Source organism: Epinephelus fuscoguttatus, linkage group LG1 (assembly GCF_011397635.1).
Source record: "Epinephelus fuscoguttatus linkage group LG1, E.fuscoguttatus.final_Chr_v1".
NCBI classification, from domain to species: domain Eukaryota; kingdom Metazoa; phylum Chordata; class Actinopteri; order Perciformes; family Serranidae; genus Epinephelus; species Epinephelus fuscoguttatus.
Genome location: NC_064752.1, coordinates 44,030,230 through 44,051,195, shown reverse-complemented (window position 1 = coordinate 44,051,195; position 20,966 = coordinate 44,030,230). Strand labels below are relative to the sequence as shown.

Below are 20,966 nucleotides of genomic sequence, written 5' to 3'. Positions count from 1 at the left end.
AGCTTGCAGCTATGGAGTGCTTCTACCAGCTCTTCTAGTCACTGAGCCTCGCCTCCATTTCAGCAAATATATTGCTTTTAGTACAGGGACCATTATCATTGAAGTAGGCAGGGGAATAGCTAAACACAGCCGCCAGGCTCCCTGCCGGGCTACATTTTACAATGTTAATTGCAAATGTTAGCTGGGCTGCCGGGCTACTCACCTAACACAACCGTAACGCCTGACCCATTGCTGGGACCGAGCCGCTAATAACTCAAGCTCCTGACACTTGAACATACATGAACGCGCAGCCGGACCGGCTTGTAAACAATGGGCTGGACATCAACACAGAGAGAGGGTGTGTGAGGTCATGCTATACTCCAGATGAAATTACACCTCTAGTTCTTCACATAGTAATTTTTTAATTCCTTCAATCTAGAAATGATGAGCTTATTGCTCCTTTAAGTGAATGAATTACGCTTGGGTAGATGCAACCACCTTCCCTCCCCCACCAAGTGAAGCCAGATATTCTTGGTAGCCATTAAAGACAAAGTCACCAGACGGTCATAAGTTTATTAGAATAACTACACCCAGAGTTATTATAATCCATTGATGGCCCTTATTGGTGTAACTTGGCAAGGGAACCAGGCCCCCAGAACGGCGCTGAGCCTTGCTCCATTTTTTCCCAGTGGCTACTTACGATATTACAGTAAAAAAAAAAGCATTTTTCCCATAGACCACCATTGTATAAGTGACGTCTGTAAAAATGTTAAGAGGACACCTTAAACTCCTAATAAGGCTTGAGCCGAAAAAAGCAATTTAAAAATCTAAGATGTCATCAGAATGTTAAAGCTGCCCTGTGGAGTTTTGCCCATTTGCGCCATCTGCCATTATACTCTACTACTCTAAGACCACATTTTTTCGAGTATCCCAGTTTTGAGATGCCAGACTTTCCATCAAGCCCAGAAGATGAACCATCAAGGGCACGTGGTGGACAAGGCAGGGGATGTGCTACACAGGAGGCTGGACCGGGCGCTGGACCGGGCGCTGGACGTGGCACTGGACGTAGCAGGGGGCGTGGAGGGACTGGGTGAAGAGGCAGAGCTGCAGGCCGGTTGGCACAGGACGACCAGGAAAGACTTGCCAATCAGCGTCAACGCAAACTTAACGAACTGAGGGTTGGTAACACACTTTAAATTAATTGAAATACATGAAAAAGTGCACACATTTTGGCTAAAAGTACAACCATATGGATTAAAGAGTCAGTATAATATACAAGTAACATTTACATGAACACAAATTATAAAAAAGCAAGGCATTCATTTCTGTACTGAAAAAAAACAAAACTTTGATGTCTGTGTCTTTGCAGGCTGCATTGGCAGAGATGTCAGCTGCAGTCAGTGACGAGCTGATAGAGCAAGTGGCCACCCGCCACCCTGGTGTCCTGTACGACATACTGATGTCCAGGAACCCTCCAGATCCTGTTGCTCCAAGGGCCAATGATCAACTCAGGTGGTGCACGTGCCAGCACTGCTGAGAGATGACCAGGCAGGAGGAGAAAAGTGCTGTGGGCAGCGCCCAGAAAACTGCCTCAGTAGAACAGCTCATTCTGAGCACTTCTGCCTGGAGACTAGCCTCCTGCGACTGGCAAGACGGCTGAGACATGAATACACTGGACTGCAGGACCCAGAAGACCCAGGTGAGGACAATCCAGGCTACCGCCATGCAGCCTACAGGCAATTTGTTTTGTGGCAGCATGGCTGACTGAGGTCAGGGGAGCGAAAGGTGATCCCGAGCTGTTGTGTTTGGTGCATTAGAGACACTTTCCCTGATCCCAGTGGCCAGTACACAGGATTTCTTTCCAACAGACTGTAGTTTATTTGGATTATTGGATTATTATTGTCATTTTTGGTTATTTGTTTTACTGTAAATAGTTTATTTGGATTATTGTATTATTATTATTATTATTATTATTATTATTATTATTATTATTGTCATTTCTGGTTATTATACTGGCCACCTTTTTCTAAACTTATTTTTGACATTTTTATGTCAAAAATAAGTTTAGATCTCTCTGAGATCATGCACCATTTCATTGATGGCTATGGTTGGGAGTGATTCGATTGGTGCAGGTAGATTAAGAGTCCCACCGGTTCTATGTTGAGGAATTAGAACAGTCATACACAAATTATATTGGTCAATTACACATTTTTAAAATAGTTCATGAAAAATTAATGCAAAAGGACAAAAAGTAACTAGGTTATCATCTCCAATGTAGCTGAACACCAACCTTATATGCAGAGATGGGGACTCGAGTCATTGTGACTTGGACTCGAGTCGACTCGAGTCGCTGTTTTGATGACTTGTGACTTGACTTGACAAAAATAAAATACTTGAGACTTGACTCGGACTTGGAAGTTAAAGACTCGGGACTTGACTTGACTTGAGATATGATGACTTGAATGACTTGAGTGTTATTCACATCATGTTTTCGGTTAGAATATAAAATTAATAAATTAATTTACAAAATAATGTCGATTCCCCTGTAGAAGCGCAGGCTGAGAATGGCGTTGTCATGATTGGATCACTACCCTGTCAATCAGTCATGCCCTCTCTACGTACCTTACGTGTTTATTGGAGAAACAGGCCCTCTTATATCAGATAGGCATCACCATGTCAGCGGGAGAGGTACCGAGAGTCATTGTCTTCGGCTTTCGGAATTACCATTATTACGGCAAAAGACAAACAGCACAGTGCAAGACATGTGGCATAAACATCTCGGACAGCCAGGCAACAACTTCAAACTTTGTTTGTCATTTGAAGAGCCATTCTGCCCAGTAAGTGCTTGTCAATTAGCTAATATTATCTGGTTAGTCGGTAGTTAGCTAACATTAGCTTATACGATACAGGGGTGGGGTGGGCGGGTGGGTCGGTTTGGTGGAACTTGTTTTTTAATTTATTTGCTAACATTAACCCCAGAAAACCTGAGCGAACATTCCAACCGGTTCATCACAAGACCGGCTGTACATTTTATGAACGAGCAACACAGGGTTAAATGAGCTAAATGGGTGATTTTGGCTGCTGCCTTGGTTAGTGTGTGTGTGTGTGTGTGTGTGTGCGCGCACACACAGGGGTCGTCCCTGCAAAGTAAACATTGCAGCGATGAAGTCAATGTTTACTGACAGTTACTTTGTCTTGTCTTTTCACTTTATTAAGATCAGATTCTGCAGGTAAAATTACAATAATAAGGTGACCTGACTTGGACTTGACTTGACCTATTACAGGACTTGACTTGACTTGACTTGACAAAACCTGTGACTTGACTTGACTTGACCAAGAAAAAATGACTTGGGACTTACTGGAGACTTGAAGGTTAAGACTTGAGACTTACTTGAGACTTGCACATGTGTGACTTGGTCCCATCTCTGCTTATATGTAAACAAAGCTACTAAAAACATTAAATAATTATTTATTCCCCTACCCCTCATCCTTATAACAAGCAGGTTAAAAAAAGCCAGTTAGCTCAAAAAGCTAAAAAAAACAAAACAAAACAAAAAACAAACAACACAAAACATACCGTATGCAAACATGGGGAACATAGTCTTCATCACTGCTGTCTATGTTTTCTGGGTTTGACAGTTCTTCATCCGCAATCATTGTGTGTTCACTCAATACTACAGAAAAACAAAAAAATGGTTGAACATAACCGAAAAATAACATGTGTCACCATTCCTATTCAAAAAGACTAATATAAAGAGTAAACATTTGCTTTCAGGGATAACTGCCTTTTACCACTTACATACTATTCCTGAGATCGTTTACTTCATCCACATCAAGGGGCTCCATGGCACAATAACAATGCTCTCCCAGCTTGTCAGGTTGTGTACTGGCCAGGCTGTCATAGAAAAAGTAACAGTCAAGTGTATATCACTGAATCAAATATGGTATGATCAAAAGGCCCTAAAATAAATCCTACTGTTGTCATAGCTGTTGTTACCTTTCCTGCAACAAATGTACTTGGTCCCCTTGTTCTATGTCTTCAAGGGCAGAAACTCCTGGAATCTCAAAGTTTTCATCCCTGTAAGGACAGACAGATTTGTAGATCTACTAATGAGCATAGTAAGACATGAGTGTATTTTCTACTTTGCTTGTATTGTAAGCATGTTTGATCTCTCTCTCTCTCTCTCTCTCTCTCTCTCTCTCTCACACACACACACACACATGTGTAGAAATGGAGATACCCAGCTACAATGTCATTTATATTTATACTATTGCCAAGACGAACACAGACACGTATGACCTAGATACTACTACTACTAATAATAATAATAGACAAACACACATGCACTATCTTTCAGATTTAGCACCATTGCTAGCAGACGATGGGAAGTGGGGTGGCTGGAGGCTGCCTCCGGCCTTCATGGGAGTAGACAATAGTGGACGATTGGTGTACTTGTCATAGCTGTAACATGTAGATGAAATGTCTCAATATGGTATCCAGGATGAATGCAGAGCAAATAAAGGATGAATGGAAGAATTATGATGATATTCGAGCTTGACAGAGAAAGAGAGAGGGGAATGATTATTCATATTCATTTTTGTCATTTGTCAAAATTGTACTCATTCAGCTTTGGAAGTTACGATATTACCATCATTAATATAAAAATAAGTTGGCAAAATTTGTCGCTAGAGTAAGTAGGCCAAACAGTCTTGCAACATAAAATTGGTGTGTAAGATTTCTAAAGTTGCATAACGTTACCGATATGTTAGCTACATCAGTGAAACCATGCCTGAAACAAACACACAAAAATCAAACGATATGCTACAAGACACAGGGAATAATATCCAATAAATAGAGGAGAAGTTACATTTTATTTACTCACTTTTCTTCCAACTGCGTTTACCGCACAGGTACGGTAATGGGCTGTATAATGCAGCCCCCGAAGCCAAAAAAAGAAAAGAAAAGCTAACATTACGATAGCGTGCTAGGAGGCTAATGGTCAGGGATGTTTATGAAAATATAGATATTTTAGGGCACAATCTAACTTAGCTCAGTTGTTCTGTAAATGACTGAAGGACATTATTATGTGCTTGAGCACAATTTTGTGAAATAGTCTGGTGGAGCCAGGCTAAGTATGGAGCCCTCAACCGGGTCAACCCGAGTTTTTGTGGTCGAACATGCTTATGCACCCGTCGGCTTGCCTGAAACCAACCGGGCTCGTAAAAACATTATCAAACATTATAGAGTAAAGTTACAATACTAACACCGCCACCATGGTGCTGACGTGCTGACGTATTGCGGTAAGCGAGTTGTGTCATTTCCGGTGTTTCTGTGACAGCGTCTCTGTACTGCTCTGGTGAATTCCACTTGGCTGCTTTCTCACCTCAGTTGCTTTAACGCTGCTTTTACGTCTACTTCAAGTCATAACCCACACTGGTTCTGTTTAAGCACCTATAGCTCTCCTCCTTTCTACGACTTTCTCGCTAATCTCTTAGCTGTTGTTTGAACGCTCTTAGCCTTGTTAGCTACATTAGCTTAGCCATGGCTTCTCCCTCTCCTGCTCTTTCTTGCCCGGTGTGTCAAATGTTCAGTTATGCCTCTGCCTCCTTTAGCGACAGTGGTAATTGTAACAAATGTAGTTTATTTGCTGCGTTGGAGGCGAGGCTTAGTGAATTAGAAGCGCGGCTCCGCACCATGGAAAACCATTCAGTAGCTGCGGTAGTTAGCCAGCCCCCTGTAGCTGGTGCGGAGCCACATAGCATAGCCTTAGCCTCTGCTAACTGTCCTCCGGTAACTCCCGTTCAGCCGGGAGGTTGGGTCACGGTCCGCCAGAAGCACAGCTCCAAGCCGAAGCCCACGGCTCACCACCAGCCTGTTCACGTTTCCAACCGCTTTTCCCCACTCAGCGACACACCCGCTGAGGATAAAACTCTGGTTATTGGCAGCTCTATTCTGAGAAACGTGAAGTTAGCAACACCAGCGGCCATAGTCAAATGTATCCCTGGGGCCAGAGCAGGCGACATTGAATCAAATTTAAAACTGCTGGCTAAAGCTAAACGTAGATTCAGTAAGATTGTTATTCACGCCGCGCAATGACACCCGTTACGCCAATCGGAGGTCACTAAAATTAATATTGCTTCGGTGTGTGAATACGCAAAAATGATGTCGGACTCCATAGTTTTCTCTGGACCCCTCCCAAATCTGACCAGTGATGACATGTTTAGCCGCATGTCATCATTTAACCGCTGGCTGTCCAGGTGGTGTCCAGCAAACCATGTGGGTTTTGTTAATAATTGGCAAACTTTCTGGGGAAAACCTGGTCTTATTAGGAGAGACGGCATTCATCCCACTTTGGATGGAGCTGCTCTCATTTCTAGGAACCTGGCAAACTTTATTAGTAATTTAAATCCCTGACAACCCAGAGTTGAGACCAGGACTCGGAGACGCAGTCCTAAACGCCTCTCTGAGCTTCTAGTTCAGTTACCCAGCCATAGTTTTAATAGTTTTATACAAAGTGTCTGTCCCCGACACTAAATTATCTAAATCTAAAATTAAACAAAGAGGAGTTGTGCATAACAACCTCATAAAAATTAAAACCTCTTCTGTGACAGAAAGACAAAACAGGAGAATTAAATGCGGACTGTTGAATATCAGGTCTCTATCGTCTAAAGCAGTGTTAGTAAACGAATTAATATCAGATAATCATATTGATTTACTCAGTCTCACTGAAACCTGGCTGTGTCCAGATGAATATGTCAGTCTAAATGAGTCCACTCCTCCCAGTCATAATAATACCCACATTCCTCGAGGCAGCGGCCGAGGAGGGGGAGTTGCAGCCATTTTTAACTCTAGCCTGTTAATCAGTCCTAAACCTAAACTAGATTATAATTCATTTGAAAGCCTCGTTCTTAGTCTTTTACATCCGACCTGGAAAACCTCGCAGCCACTTTTATTTGTTATAGTGTACCGTGCTCCTGGCCCGTATTCTGAATTTGTATCTGAATTCTCAGAGTTTTTATCCAGTTTAGTTCTTAAATCAGATAAAGTTATTATTGTAGGCGATTTTAACATTCATGTCGACCTTGATAATGACTCCCTGGCTACCGCGTTTATCTCATTATTAGACTCCATTGGCTTCAGTCAGGGTGTACATGAACCCACTCACTGTTTTAACCATACCCTCGATCTAGTTCTGACGTATGGAATTGAAATTGATAACCTAAAAGTCTTTCCACAGAATCCCTCGCCATCGATCATTATCTGATTACTTTTGATTTCTTTTTACTCGATTACACGCCACTCAGCAACAGTTACTATACTAGATATTTATCAGATAGTGCTGTCGCAAAACTTAAGGAAAAGATTACTTCGTCGTTAAATTCAATACCAATACCTTCAGTAACAGAGGTTTCCCGTGCTGACTTTAACCTCTCCCGAATTGATCATTTTGTTGATAGCACCGTAAGCTCGCTACGAACAACGCTCGACTCTGTAGCTCCTCTTAAAAAGAAGTTAAAAAAGCAAAGAAAGTTCGCTCCTTGGTATAACTGTCAAACCCGTAAGTTAAAACAAATATCGCGAAAATTTGAAAGGAATTGGCGATTAACCAAACTGGAAGAATCTCGTTTAATCTGGACAGACAGTCTCAAAACTTATAAGAGGGGCCTCCGCAATGCCAGAGCAAACTATTACTCAGCTCTAATAGAAGACAATAAGAACAACCCCAGGTTTCTTTTCAGCACTGTAGCCAGGCTGACTGAGAGTCAAAGCTCTATTGAGCCTTGTATTCCTTTAGCCCTTAGCAGTAATGATTTTATGAGCTTTTTTAATGACAAAATTCTAACTATTAGAGGCAAAATTCATGACCTCCTGCCCTCAGATAGTACCTATCTAACCTCAAACACAGCTGTAAAATCTAATATATATTTAGATTGCTTCTCCCAATTTCTCTTCAAGAATTGACTGCAGTGATTTCTTCATCCAAATCATCAACGTGTCTCTTAGACCCCATCCCAACTAGGCTACTTAAGGAGGTCTTTCCTTTAGTTAACACTCATATATTAGATATGATCAATATATCCTTATTAACAAGCTATGTACCACAGTCTTTTAAGATAGCTGTAATTAAACCTCTACTAAAAAAGCCCACCCTGGATCCAGAGGTGTTAGCCAATTATAGACCAATATCTAATCTTCCCTTATGTCAAAGATCCTTGAGAAAGTAGTCGAGACCAGCTGTGTGATTTTCTCCAGGATAATAATTTATTTGAGGAATTTCAGTCAGGATTTAGAGTGCATCATAGCACTGAGACAGCTCTAGTTAAAATTACAAATGACCTTCTGATTGCTTCAGACAAAGGACTCGTCTGTACTTGTTTTATTAGATCTTAGTGCGCGCTTGACACAATTGACCATCAAATTCTACTGCAGAGACTGGATCACTTAATTGGCTTAAAAGGTTCAGCACTAAGCTGGTTTAAATCTTATTTATCTGATCGTTTTCAATTTGTTGACGTCATAATGAACCATCCTTACGCATTCAAAGTTTGTTTTGGAGTTCGCAAGGTTCTGTGCTCGGACCAATCCTGTTTACTCTATATATGCTTCCTTTAGGTAACATCATTAGAAATCACTCTATAAATTTCCATTGTTATCGGATGGTACTCAGTTGTATTTATCAATGAAGCCAGAAGAAAGCAATCAATTAACTAAACTCCATAATTGCCTTAAAGACATAAAAACTTGGATGAGCACCAATTTCCTGATGTTAAATTCAGACAAAACTGAAGTTATTGTTCTTGGCCCCAAACAACTCAGAGACTCTTTATCTGATGACATAGTTTCTCTAGATGGCATTGCTCTGGCTTCTAGCACTACCGTAAGAAACCTCGGAGTAATATTTGATCAAGATTTGTCTTTTAATTCTCATTTAAAGCAAACCTCACGGACTGCATTTTTTCATCTGCGTAATATTGCGAAAATTAGGCCTATCCTGACCCGACAAGATGCAGAAAAATTGGTCCACGCTTTTGTTACCTCAAGGCTGGATTACTGTAACTCTCTATTATCAGGTAGCTCTAGTAAGTCCTTAAAAACTCTCCAGCTAATTCAGAATGCAGCAGCACGTGTACTAACAGGAACTAATAAACGCGATCATATCTCTCCTGTTTTAGCTTCTCTGCACTGGCTCCCTGTAAAATCCAGAATTGAATTTAAAATCCTACTGTTAACTTATAAAGCTCTAAATGGTCAAGCTCCGTCATATCTTAGAGAGCTCATAGTGCCATATTATCCCACCAGAACACTGCGCTCTGAGAACGCAGGATTACTCGTGGTCCCTAAAGTCTCCAAAAGTAGATCAGGAGCCAGAGCCTTCAGCTATCAGGCTCCTCTCCTGTGGAATCATCTTCCTGTTACGGTCCGGGAGGCAGGCACCGTCTCCACATTTAAGACTAGACTTAAGACTTTCCTCTTTGATAAAGCTTATAGTTAGGGCTGGCTCAGGCTTGTCCTGTACCAGCCCTTAGTTAGGCTGACTTAGGCCTAGTCTGCCAGAGGACCCCTCTATAATACACCGGGCCCCTTCTCTCCTTCTCTCTCTCTCTCTCTCTCTCTCTCTCGTATCCTATTACTGCATCTAGCTAACCCAGCCATTCTGGACGTCACTAACTCGGCTTCTTCTCCGGAGCCTTTGTGCTCCACTGTCTCTCAGATTAACTCGTATCGCAGCGGTGCCTGGACAGCGTGACGTGTGTGGTTGTGCTGCTGCCGTGGTCCCGCCAGATGCCTCCTGCTGCTGCTGCCATCATTAGTCATTAGTCATACTTCTTCTGTTATTATACACATATGATTATTATCACACATGTATATCGCCAGGTATTAATACATACTTTCAACATATTGTACCGCAGTAACCAGAACTATAACTATAATATTATTACTTTCATTAATGTTGTTGTAAGCTACTGTCATTACCTGCATCTCTCTCTCTCTCTCTCTCTCTCTCTCTCTCTCTCTCTCTCTCTGTGTCATATGGATTACTGTTAATTTATTATGCTGATCTGTTCTGTACAACATCTATTGCACGTCTGTCCGTCCTGGAAGAGGGATCCCTCCTCAGTTGCTCTTCCTGAGGTTTCTACCGTTTTTTTTCCCCGTTAAAGGGTTTTTTTTGGGGAGTTTTTCCTTATCCGCTGTGAGGGTCTTAAGGACAGAGGGATGTCGTATGCTGTAAAGCCCTGTGAGGCAAATTGTGATTTGTGATATTGGGCTTTTTAAATAAAATTGATTGATTGATTGATTGATTAATAATTACCAACCTGTCCAGGGGAACCAAGGTGAGGTCCGTGTCTCCCCTCAAATCCAGCTGTGTTTTTAGTGCTCTCCAACGTGGAAAAGCTACACCTGTCATTACTCTGGTTTGATTTCTGCGTTTGTCACTCTCTCGTTTTGCCTTTTTTTCTTCTTTTGAACGTCGCAGAGGTTGGGGAGGACCAGCGGGACCAGCTCCAGAGGCTTCAGAACCTTTCCTGGGCCATTTCTTTGGGTTTTCAGACATCTTTCAGTAGCTCCTCTGCTAGCCTCGTTGTCTCCGACATTTCCACCTGCGCATGCGCTCTTTGAACTCTACATCAAATGCGTCATTTCCTGTGCGACAGCGCGGGAATGTCGCTCCTGAGAGGCGACAGCGACAGCGCGGGAATGTCGCTCCTGAGAAGCAAAAGCGCTTCTAAGCAAACCAGAGACTGTTGTGTGGTGGAGATGCGTTCAATGATCATCTTAATAACTCGTTTGGCAGTGGCTGTAATGTAACGGACATTGGTTTATATGTAAAAACTCCACAGGGCAGCTTTAAATCCATGGGTCCATGGGCTGAGCTGGAACTCGAGGGAGAGGTAAGTTAAAAAAGCTACTGTGCATGCTCAGTGGGCCTGCATATCCTGGAGGTAAACTTGGAAGCTACAAACTTTTTTGTTACATATAGTACTTAAGGAAACAGCAATTTCCTGCTCTAGACATCATCATTCCACTGCCTCCTGCTCTTCATCTTCACAATACCTACATCTTCACATCCTTCATCAGATCTTCACCATCATTATCATCAATCCATCGTATCCATTTCTCAATGGATCCATTGCCCTTACCATTACCATAACTTGGAAGCCAGGGTTGAGAGTTTTCTGTCATTTGTGAAATCATACAGACAGAGCCAAACACAAAAAGTAAAGGAGACAATTTCATACTGTGTTCTTTTGTATGAAACTGAATTGAATTGGAGACTGTTTGGCTCTCCTGGATATTATTTGTTCTGGTTCTCCTGGGTCTCATATTAATAGTAGTAAGTGATTAATTCTGTTGTATCTTGGGTTTAAAAAGTAATTAAGTTCAATTGGTGTATTTCATCCACCCATTATTTGTAACAGCAACCCAAACTCACTCTGAAGACATCCAATCCCAGTACTTGGTTTGCGACTTCTAGTGTCAGACACTAACAAAAAAAGCCATCGCCGTATTGTGTAACGGCACCCCGCGGTATCAGGGGAAAATGCAGCGGGCCAAGAACGTAAGTTAAGGGGGAGAAATGGTGGGTGGGAGGGGTGGTGAATGGTTCCAACAACCACTTACTGTCACTCAGGCCAGAGTTCGCTTCCGGTGTAATTGTAAAGCCAAACCCCTGCTTTTGTTGCCTAAACCTAACCATGTATGTGTGTTGGCTAAATGTAACCACGTGTGTTTGTTGTTGAAGGAAAAAAATGTCAATTCATGGCGTTGTACCAACATAATGCTCTTATTTTGAAAGAGACTGTTTGCAAACTGTACATTTCCTGTGTTAAAAAAAAGGAAGTGTATTTTGAAAACAGACAATGCATGTATCAGGCTGAAGTTGACATGGTATCCTAGATGGTCAACAACCAACACACCCAGAGTACGTTGCACATCATATTTGGATGTTGTGAGTCTATGAACAAATGTCAATATGTGACGAGGTTGGAAGATAATGCACTGGTAACTGCCTATCCTTTTCTTTACAGGGTCGTAGGGGGCTGACACAACCATTTACATTTATATTCACACTTAAGGCAATTTAGCTAACGGTACATGTCTTTGGACTGTGGGAGGAGGCCAGTGAACCTGCAGAAAACTCACGCAACATCAGGAGAACATGCAAACAAATGACATGCAGAAGTGCCTAAGCCAACCAACGATTTGAACCCAGAATCCTCTTGCCTTGAGGCAACAGTGCTAACCACTGAACCACCTGCAACCCTAAACTGGTGTATTGATGAATTCAATTAGCCAAACTAGGCATGTGGTCAACTCTATATTATTCACTTGTATGCAAGGTATATTAATTTACTTGCTCTACTTGGACAAATTTCATAGGTCATCTTTCATTTATGGCAGTTTGTTCTCAGGCCAAAAGATAAAGATATACAAGAGAATAAAAAAAGTGTATCACTGTAAATTGAAAATACGTCAGTTTATTGTCGAAATAACTGCAATACAACAACACAGACAAAGAGAAAGTAAACAATGATTCAGTATGTTAGAAAAAATCTGTCAGTGTGAATCATATAAGGGGGGATTAAGTGTGCCACAGTACTTTACTACATAACATGCCATTTTCCTCTTAGAACCCAGAGAGTAGATCCAGCCGCTTATTTGGCAACAACGTGCTGAATGGGTTACACACACACACACACACACACACACACACACACACACACACACACACCTCCAAGCTCCTCTCCCAGTCAGTGGCCTGCAGTATCTGTGTGAATTATGCTGTATATTTTAATTATCTCCTCTGCATAACTTGTTTGCTCCATCTACTGGTGGGTCTATGGATGACAAATATTTCTACACCCCACATCTGCTTAAGAAAGATCACTGATCACATAAAAAACATGTTATGTTTGTTACTTTCAGAATTACATTTAAATTTCAGCTAGCATGCATTTCTTTCTCCTTTCCTCACTGATATGCAGAAAGCTGAGCTACTCCTCCACCAGAGCTGTGTGTCTAGCCATCCAAGAAAATATCTCTTGGTGTCAGAGCTTTTCAGTGGCTGGACCTCCTTCCCTCCTTATATCCCATTAGCTTTGTCCATTCGGGACTTTGAAGTGATACCAAGATTTTTTTTTTTTTCTTGTCATGTCTCGTTCCCTGTTGGCCTGAAAGGTGTCTGTGTAGTTACCTCATGGAAAGAGAACCACGGCTGTGGTCTGCTTGGATTTTTATCAGTTATTTTGGTTTTCAATGGTGACAGATTTTAGATAGATGATCATAGAAACTTCTCAAAACACTTAAGCAGCATAATCCTCTTCCCCATTATCTACCCATATGCTCAGTATGTTTCAAACAGTCTTTCAGCTGGAACACTTCTCCAGTCTATACAGCTCTAAAGCCTGCTCATGCCAGCATTTAAAATTCAGGGTAAAATCAATTCATTCAAACACATTGTCTGTGAGCAGCTGAAGTATATCCATGCTTTACCAACTTTCATGTAATTGGCATGCTCCTGCAAGGTAAGTGCACCCTGCAGTTCAGACACCATGTGGGCACTGTGGAGAAACAGCACAAAACAAAATAAGAGAAAAAAAGATGTTCTTTGGTTTTGGTTTCTTTTCTTATTAGATTGCTTATTTATTATTAAATTTTCTTAAAAAGGGTATGCACCAATTATCGGGCTGCCACACTGCTTAACCTCCCTGGGAAAGTTTTTTTTAGGGTGCTGGAAAGGAGGTCCCGACCAATTTGTCGAACCTTAGATCCAGGAGGAGCAATGCATATTCCCTCCTGGTCATGGACAAGCTTTTAATCCTCACAGGGTTATTGCGGGGGGTCATGGGAGTGTGCCCATCCAGTCTATGTGTGCTTAATGGACTTGGAGAAGGCTTACGATTGTGTCCCCCAGGGAGTTCTGTGGGGGGTACTGAAAGAGAATGAGCTTCTAGGGCCGTTACTGTTAGACATCTGGGGCCTCATTTATAAAGCTTGCTTACGCACAAAATGGAGCTTGAAAGTGGCGTACGCCACTTACCACACAAAGGTTGTGATTTATAAAAATAAACTTGGCGGGAGAATGTGCGCACCTGTAAGCAAACTCTGAGTCATGCGTGCGCACATTTTGGAAGACACTGGGAAGTGGCGATGCAGACGGCAAGGTGGAGAAGTGGAGTCAGATTTTTATTGATATCTCACACAAATTTAATGTCACGCTATATCCACCTTAGATCCATGTTATCATTGAAATTAAATCCAGCAGCCTTATTTTGCGCTTGGAGTGAGTGATAATTGTTTCATAAAAACATTGTAAAATCCAACTCAAATCCTGAATTGAAATTCTTTCTAAACACATATTTAATCCATACTGCCTCTAACGTCTCATTGTCCACTCTGTGGAAACCTGCATGAAGAAACATGTTCGCCTATTACACTTTCATCTTTGAATTGTATTTCAAATTACATGTTGTATTTTGGGACAGGGATACGACTGGTTCATGCTGTAATTCAGGCCGGGTGTCTGATCAGACTAATTGCCATAAACATATAAATACTGCGGTGACCCTCGTGCGTAATTGCGCAAGATGGCACTGGCACATACTCCTTTTTGCCTCCACCTTTATTAAATGTGATTCTTTATGTCGCACATCAATGTCAAACATCCTCAAATTTAAAAGCAACACATTAACTACATGTTGGTAAAGGAGTAGAAATATTTGGTTTACTTTTAGATCAGACCACTTTTTTTTTTGTTCTGTCACTGTCCGTGCAGTCCCACAGACACAGCTGACAGCATCAGCAGCGTTGATGTGTTGCCACTTTTTTCCGCTTTCTTTTATTAGTGATCCCGCTGCTGTGGCCACCAAATAAAATCTTTCTTCAGTCCTCCACCTCCCGTTAAAGGGTCTCGAGCTCAGTCTCAGAGAAATTCCGTTTTTTGGTTCGTTTCTCACCCGTCGCCATGACTCACACAACGAGAAAACACTCGCATACCGGCTTATTTATATGCAGATCGCATTCATGAGGTGATTTGCATGACCATTTATGGTTGAACTAGGGCGTGTAGAGGGCGGGATTTGAGGCGGATCTGGGTGCGCACAACTCCAGGAGGTCTGTGATTTATAAAGAAAACATTGCATGTAAGTGTGCGTGCGCACGGTTTTATAAATCAGATTTTTTTTTTTTCCTTATATAACTGGAATGAGATTGTGTCTGTAGTCACAGCAGGAAGTCACACATCTTTTGGTAGGTGCTGGGCTCTACCAGTGTTTAACCCAGTCAGCTATACAGTACATAATGTAACTGTTACTACTGTCCAGCAGGATGTCTGATTCAGCTGGGGCTCCTGACTATGATATAGATCTGGCAATTAATGCCTACCATGCATTAAAAGACTTTAAAAATACATTAAAAGACTAAAGTCTGACACCCTCTCACATCTAAATACAATGTGTGTGTTTAGTCACCCACTACAAGATGTTAAAAAGACTGGGAATCTTGCAGGGTCACTATTTGCAAGACTAGACTCCTTTTGAGATTAGTTTCCATCCTGTTCCCAGTAGAAAATATTGTGACAAATATGACAAATTAACAATTACTCGCGTGTCTGCAAAAATCAACCCAGTTTCACCCTAAAGTCATCTTTCACGGGCATTCTCGGCACAAAGGTGAAAATCAGCAAGTGAATTACCAAGAGATGAAGTGAAAACAACGCCAGACAACATTTTTTCAGTGTTTTCCGAAGCGTGCCACTGAACCCACAGCCACTTCGGGTGACGCTGCAGCTGCAGCAGATGAGGTTGGAGAAAAAACACAAAAACAGTCAGATGCGGATGAAGCTGAGGCTGTCCTAAATACCCTGGAGAAGGAGCCTGACTCTACCATAATGCCAACCGGTAAGTGAAATTAGCATAGCAGGGGATTGTTGGTATATTTAAAGGAGCAATAAGCAAAATTCATAATTTCTAGATTGAAGGAATTAAAAAATTGCTATGTGAAGAACTAGAGGTGTAATTTCATCTGGAGTATAGCATGACCTCACACACCCTCTCTCTGTGTTGATCTCCAGCCCATTGTTGGTATGGTATGGACAGGTACAACATAAAGTCAAATGTCTGTTTTAATTAGTGTTAGGGTAACATTAGTCACATGTCACTATGTCGATTCAATTAAATTTAATGTTACAGTCGTAGCATGGGTTAATGTCCGGAGTTTGAGTTATTAGCGGCTCGGTCCCAGCAATGGGTCAGGCGTTACGGTTGTGTTAGGTGAGTAGCCCGGCAGCCCAGCTAACATGTGCAATTAGCATTGTAAAATGTAGCCTGGCGGGCAGCCTGGGGGCTGTGTTTAGCTATTTCCCTGCCTACTTCGGTACCTGTAATAAATTTAATATATTTGCTGAAATGGAGGCGAGGCTCAGTGACTAGAAGAGCTGGTAGAAGTGCTCCATAGCTGCAAGCTACTCCAGTAGCCGTAGTAGCTCTAGTGCTAACTCTGGGAGCTAACGCTAACATTCCTCTCTTCTCCGTGAGCCGTGTCTCACGCTTTTCGGCTCCGGCGAGCTCTGTGAGCCGAGAAGCAGGCTCCCGGAACATCAGCATGGCAGCTGACTAGTGCTAACGCTAACGTCCCCACGCTTCTCGGCTCCGGTTCACTGAGAAGCGTGGGGACGTTAGCACTAGTTGCCTGCCATGCTAATGTTCCAACTCTTCTCCGTGAGACCGGAGAAGAGTTGAGCTTCTGGCTCAGTTGGAGTTTGAGTGTTAGCGCTAACAGGAAAGCAGGGAAATAGCTAAACACAGCAGAGACTGAAGCTGTGTCCCAATTCAGGGTCTGCATCCTTCAGAGGACCCGGCCCACGCAGCCTCCGAAGGATGATCCTTCGGAGGCACCTCCGAAGGACGGGTCACGTTGTTAAATGGGACAGTCTAGCCTACGGAGCATTTCCGGGTTGCGTCACGACGTCATCACTCCTGCCGCCCAAGCCTGGGAAAGACAAAAAACATATAACAGACAACTTAAGAGACGACACAGAAACATAACGGACAGACAACTTAACAGACGACACGGAAACATAACGGACAGACGACACAAAAACATAACAGACGATGGAGCCAGTGGTATTGATTTTGTTTTTTTTAATATATTTTTTGTTGGAGGAAGAGGAGAGGCGGCTCCGGCGACAGCGACACCAGCGGCTCGTTTATCTCTGGCTGGGAGAGAGCCATGGGGAGGTAACGTTAAACCTGTTATTTTAACCCACATTAATGTTTATACATAGCTAGCGTAGTTCGAGGTAATTAATATACCTGTTAATAAACGATACCGTTAAGTGACAAACGCTACATAACGTTATATATATATATATGTGGTTCATGTCATTTAACCATTACACTTGATACAGATTCGTACAGGTGCTTAAAATCTTTGAAAATGTTGAAATTTTAATGCTGTTATCAAGGTCTGAAAAGTGCTTGAATTTTAGTTTAAATGCTTAAAAGGGCTTATAAAGTGCTTGAATTGAATCGTAAAATGTGTATGAACCCTGTAAATAACCCTGACTTAATTCAATATTAAAATGTGTCATTAAACATCAAAACCATATTGAGAAGCCAAAGTGGCTAGATGGACAAATAAAGCATTATTGATCTAAGGTATAACATTAACTAGCATTGTCTTATTAACTAAAATTAAATAGCTATTGTTGCTTTAATCATTTATGTTCTCCTGTTCTTACCCTCCTTTCCCCATCCAGACGAGACCGATGTACTGCCGCATCAATATGAATGTTCCAGTTCTCCAAATATTTTTTGATGATCATGACACCAGGCGAGATTTCAGGCTGAGCAGAGAGTCCCTGGCGGTGCTGCTGGACCTTCTCCACCAGAAAAGACGACACGGATGGGGTGCCACAATAGAGTCCTTGGTCTTTCTCTTCTGGCTGGCGAGTGGGACATCATACAGGTTGGTCTCAAGGGCGTTTGGGATGCCTCGTTCCACTGTTCACCGCATCGTTCATCGAGTTACTGAGGAGGTGGTGGCCATTCGCCACAGGGTCATCTACCTCCCCAAGACCGCTGATGACCTGGCGGCAGTAACTCAGGGGTTTGCAGGGCTGGCAAGACACAAAGCTTTTCTAAAAGCTGCTGGAGCAATCGACGGCTGCCATGTCAGGATCAAGCCACCAAGCGGTCCTGATGGTCAATGCTATAGGAATCGCAAACTATTTGCATCTATAATTCTGCAAGCAGTTTGTGACCATCAGGGCCGCTTCATCGACACGTACGTGGGCTGGCCGGGGTCGGTGCACGACTCCAGGGTACTCCGGCACAGCCCACTGTACAGGCGTGCCATCTACCCTCCTCCAGGGTACTTCATCTTGGCAGACGGTGGGTACCCGTGCCTCCAACATCCACTCCCCCTCATCACTCCCTACAAGCGGCCGGTACAAGGTGTGGGAGCCCAGCGCTTCAACAGCCATTATTCCAGGGCATGCACCATCATAGAGCGTGCCTTTGGGATGATGAAGACGAAGTTTAGGGCCATCTTCCTTCAAGCGCTGGAGGTGCACCACACCTTTGTGCCTCAGGTATGTCATGACACAACAGAATTATTGTTAAATGGTGAATACCAGTACATTAATTAAAATTAAATTACATTTACATTAAATTAATCTTTTTTTTTTCTTCTTTTCTCCAGGTCATAACAGCATGTGCCGTCCTGCACAACATCTGCCTGGGTGCTGGTGACATCATGGCCCCAGAGGATGAAGTGCAGGACGACATGCCGGAGGATGAGGGGGAGAACGGGTTGGAGGCAGTCAGTGGTGCTCCGTGGCGGAACCAGCTGTCTGCAGAGGTGTCTGCCCTGGAGGAGGGTGTCCTCGACCATGATTACCTTTAGAGGGCAAGTAAAGTTTTGTAAAGTTTTGTTTGTTGAAGTAGTTTGTGGTGGGTTTAAAAAGTTGTGCAGTAGTATTTTGTGTGTTTTATTCTTGCCTCTCTTTTAAACATTTTTAGTGACATGGCAGCCGTCGATTGCGTCAGCCCTGCAAATCCCATTGATGGACGATGTGGTGGGCAGTGGAGACATGCTTCCCCCACCCCTGACATGATGTCCCACTCACAGCCAGAAGACTCCAGGGTCTTTATTGTGGCATCCCATCCAGTCCAGCAGCACCACCAGGGACTCCTGCTCAGCCAATAATTAAACTGTATATATGTTCTCTATAAATAGTAATATCTGATCTTTTGTAAATAGTTGTACATGTTAAGAATACCCAATAGTTATAGTTATAAATGTTCATATTATATCTTTGTAAATATTTGTTAATCACAGAAAAAATAAATTACTTGTGTTGTCACTGAAAAGGAGTTCAAAAGTTTACTTTTGTTGTAAATAAGAAATGGAACAGATAATGTAACAAGGTTATATGATTTTAATTTAATTATATACAATATTTAGAACAGAAAATGGAACAAGGTTACAAGATTTTACTTTAGAACTATATACAATATCTTTAATTAACACTTTAAATAAGAAACACAGAACTTAATCGAACAGAGAAAAAAACACATCCAAAAAAAAATCACTGTCTGTCAACCATCCTCTCCAATAAGCTGAAAAGTCTCTCCATCCTCTCTCTGCTCTCTCTTTCTCTCCTCTCCTCTGCCTCCCTCTGCAACCTCATGTCTTCCCTGATCAGGTCTATAATTTCATCATCTCTTCCCCTTCTTCTCCTTCTTTTGCCTGTTGTTGTTGGCCCTGGCTGCCTTTCCTCATCCTCCCCCTCCTCCTCCTCCTCCTCCCCCTGCTGCTGCTGCTCACCCACTGCAGCACTTGGCCCTGGTGTGTCTTCAGGGATGGAGGCAATTAGGACAGGAGGTGCCATCGAAGGCCTCTGTCCTATAACCTCATCCATGAGGACAAACCAGGGCCAGGTGGCAGCAGTGGGCTTCCCGCTGACCCCCTGTCCTGTCCCTGGATCTTTGCATTCCTAAGGGAGAGTAAATGAATCACAACAGCAGCAGTTTTCTTTAAAGTATTTATTTAAGAAGTCTTGAAAAAGGAGTGTTTCATGGACTCAAAAAGAAATATGTTTGAGGTGCTCTTTGCAATGCAATCCATGTAGTGATAAAGAAACGAAGAAAAGAGAACGAAGAAAATTAATTTGTTTGACTTCCCGATGAAGGCTTGATGCTGAAATGCATCGAAGGACTGTGGTTTTAAGGTTTATATGACCATGCCACGAGAATAAAGGCATTTTAACAACTTTGGGAGGGTGCCTTGGAGGTTTTTTCTACGTTTCTTTATCAAAGTATTTATTAACTTAGATAAAACAAATGTAGTTTCCATATCATTATCCAAACCTGCACATACTTTGTATTTTTTTTTTTAAGTTGTCCCACTTTTTTTTGGCCTGCTGGGGCTCCACCTTTCCCTCCAGGCCCATTTTTTGCAGGATTGTTCTAAACAAGAAAGAAGCATGACAAAAGGCAAACACAAAAATCACATTATCACAGATATGTAAAGATTCACAAAAGGTGACATCAGGACAGACATAAAATTCCCGACCCAAAACAACATTCACTTAATGTGATCTAAAGATTATATTTTTTCTTTGTACAGGATTTGGGTTCATTTTAAATTAAGTAACTGTTACATACAAGTATGTATAGAGTACAAATGGGCTATTTATTTATGCCTTAACAGTTACCTCCATCCAAGTGTGGCAGTGTTTTTGGCCCCCGTAAACAGATGGTCGTTTTGACCACGGAGTTTAATGAACTCTTCCGTTTGCTCCTTGCTCCCTACAACAAAATGACATGTAAAGCATATTTTCAGTTATGTCAACAGGAAGATTTGATTGTTTGATATAATAACGATAATAACAATAATAATGCTCCTCAAGTTAGCTATGCATTCAATCCAAACGTTCACAGTTTTACAGCCTAGAAATACAGCAGGGATCACAACCCAC

The 20,966-nt window shown here is 42.2% G+C and overlaps 1 protein-coding gene and 1 long non-coding RNA gene across 2 annotated transcripts; one reads left to right on the top strand and one right to left on the bottom strand.

Moving 5' to 3' along the window:
• Nucleotides 1-3,638: 3,638 nt before the first annotated feature.
• On the bottom strand, nucleotides 3,639-4,018 carry LOC125892092 (uncharacterized). Its single transcript, XR_007449707.1, has 3 exons — nucleotides 3,977-4,018; nucleotides 3,779-3,874; nucleotides 3,639-3,653 (listed from the first exon to the last, which is right to left on the bottom strand). It is a non-coding gene; the product is annotated as an uncharacterized LOC125892092 (long non-coding RNA).
• Nucleotides 4,019-17,750: 13,732 nt separating this feature from the next.
• On the top strand, nucleotides 17,751-18,889 carry LOC125889038 (uncharacterized). The gene is made up of 2 exons (XM_049576693.1): nucleotides 17,751-18,575; nucleotides 18,686-18,889. The coding sequence occupies exons 1-2, from the start codon at nucleotides 17,751-17,753 to the stop codon at nucleotides 18,887-18,889; spliced, it is 1,029 nt and encodes a 342-aa protein (XP_049432650.1).
• The last annotated feature ends 2,077 nt before the right edge of the window (nucleotides 18,890-20,966 follow it).

What these genes read in the sequence shown, in the direction of transcription:
- LOC125889038 (XM_049576693.1), top strand. Translation starts at nt 17,751, where the DNA reads ATGTACTGCCGCATCAATATGAATGTTCCAGTTCTCCAAATATTTTTT. An exon ending in ACCACACCTTTGTGCCTCAG is followed by an intron (nt 18,576 to 18,685) that starts GTATGTCATGAC and finishes TCTTTTCTCCAG; the next exon opens with GTCATAACAGCATGTGCCGT.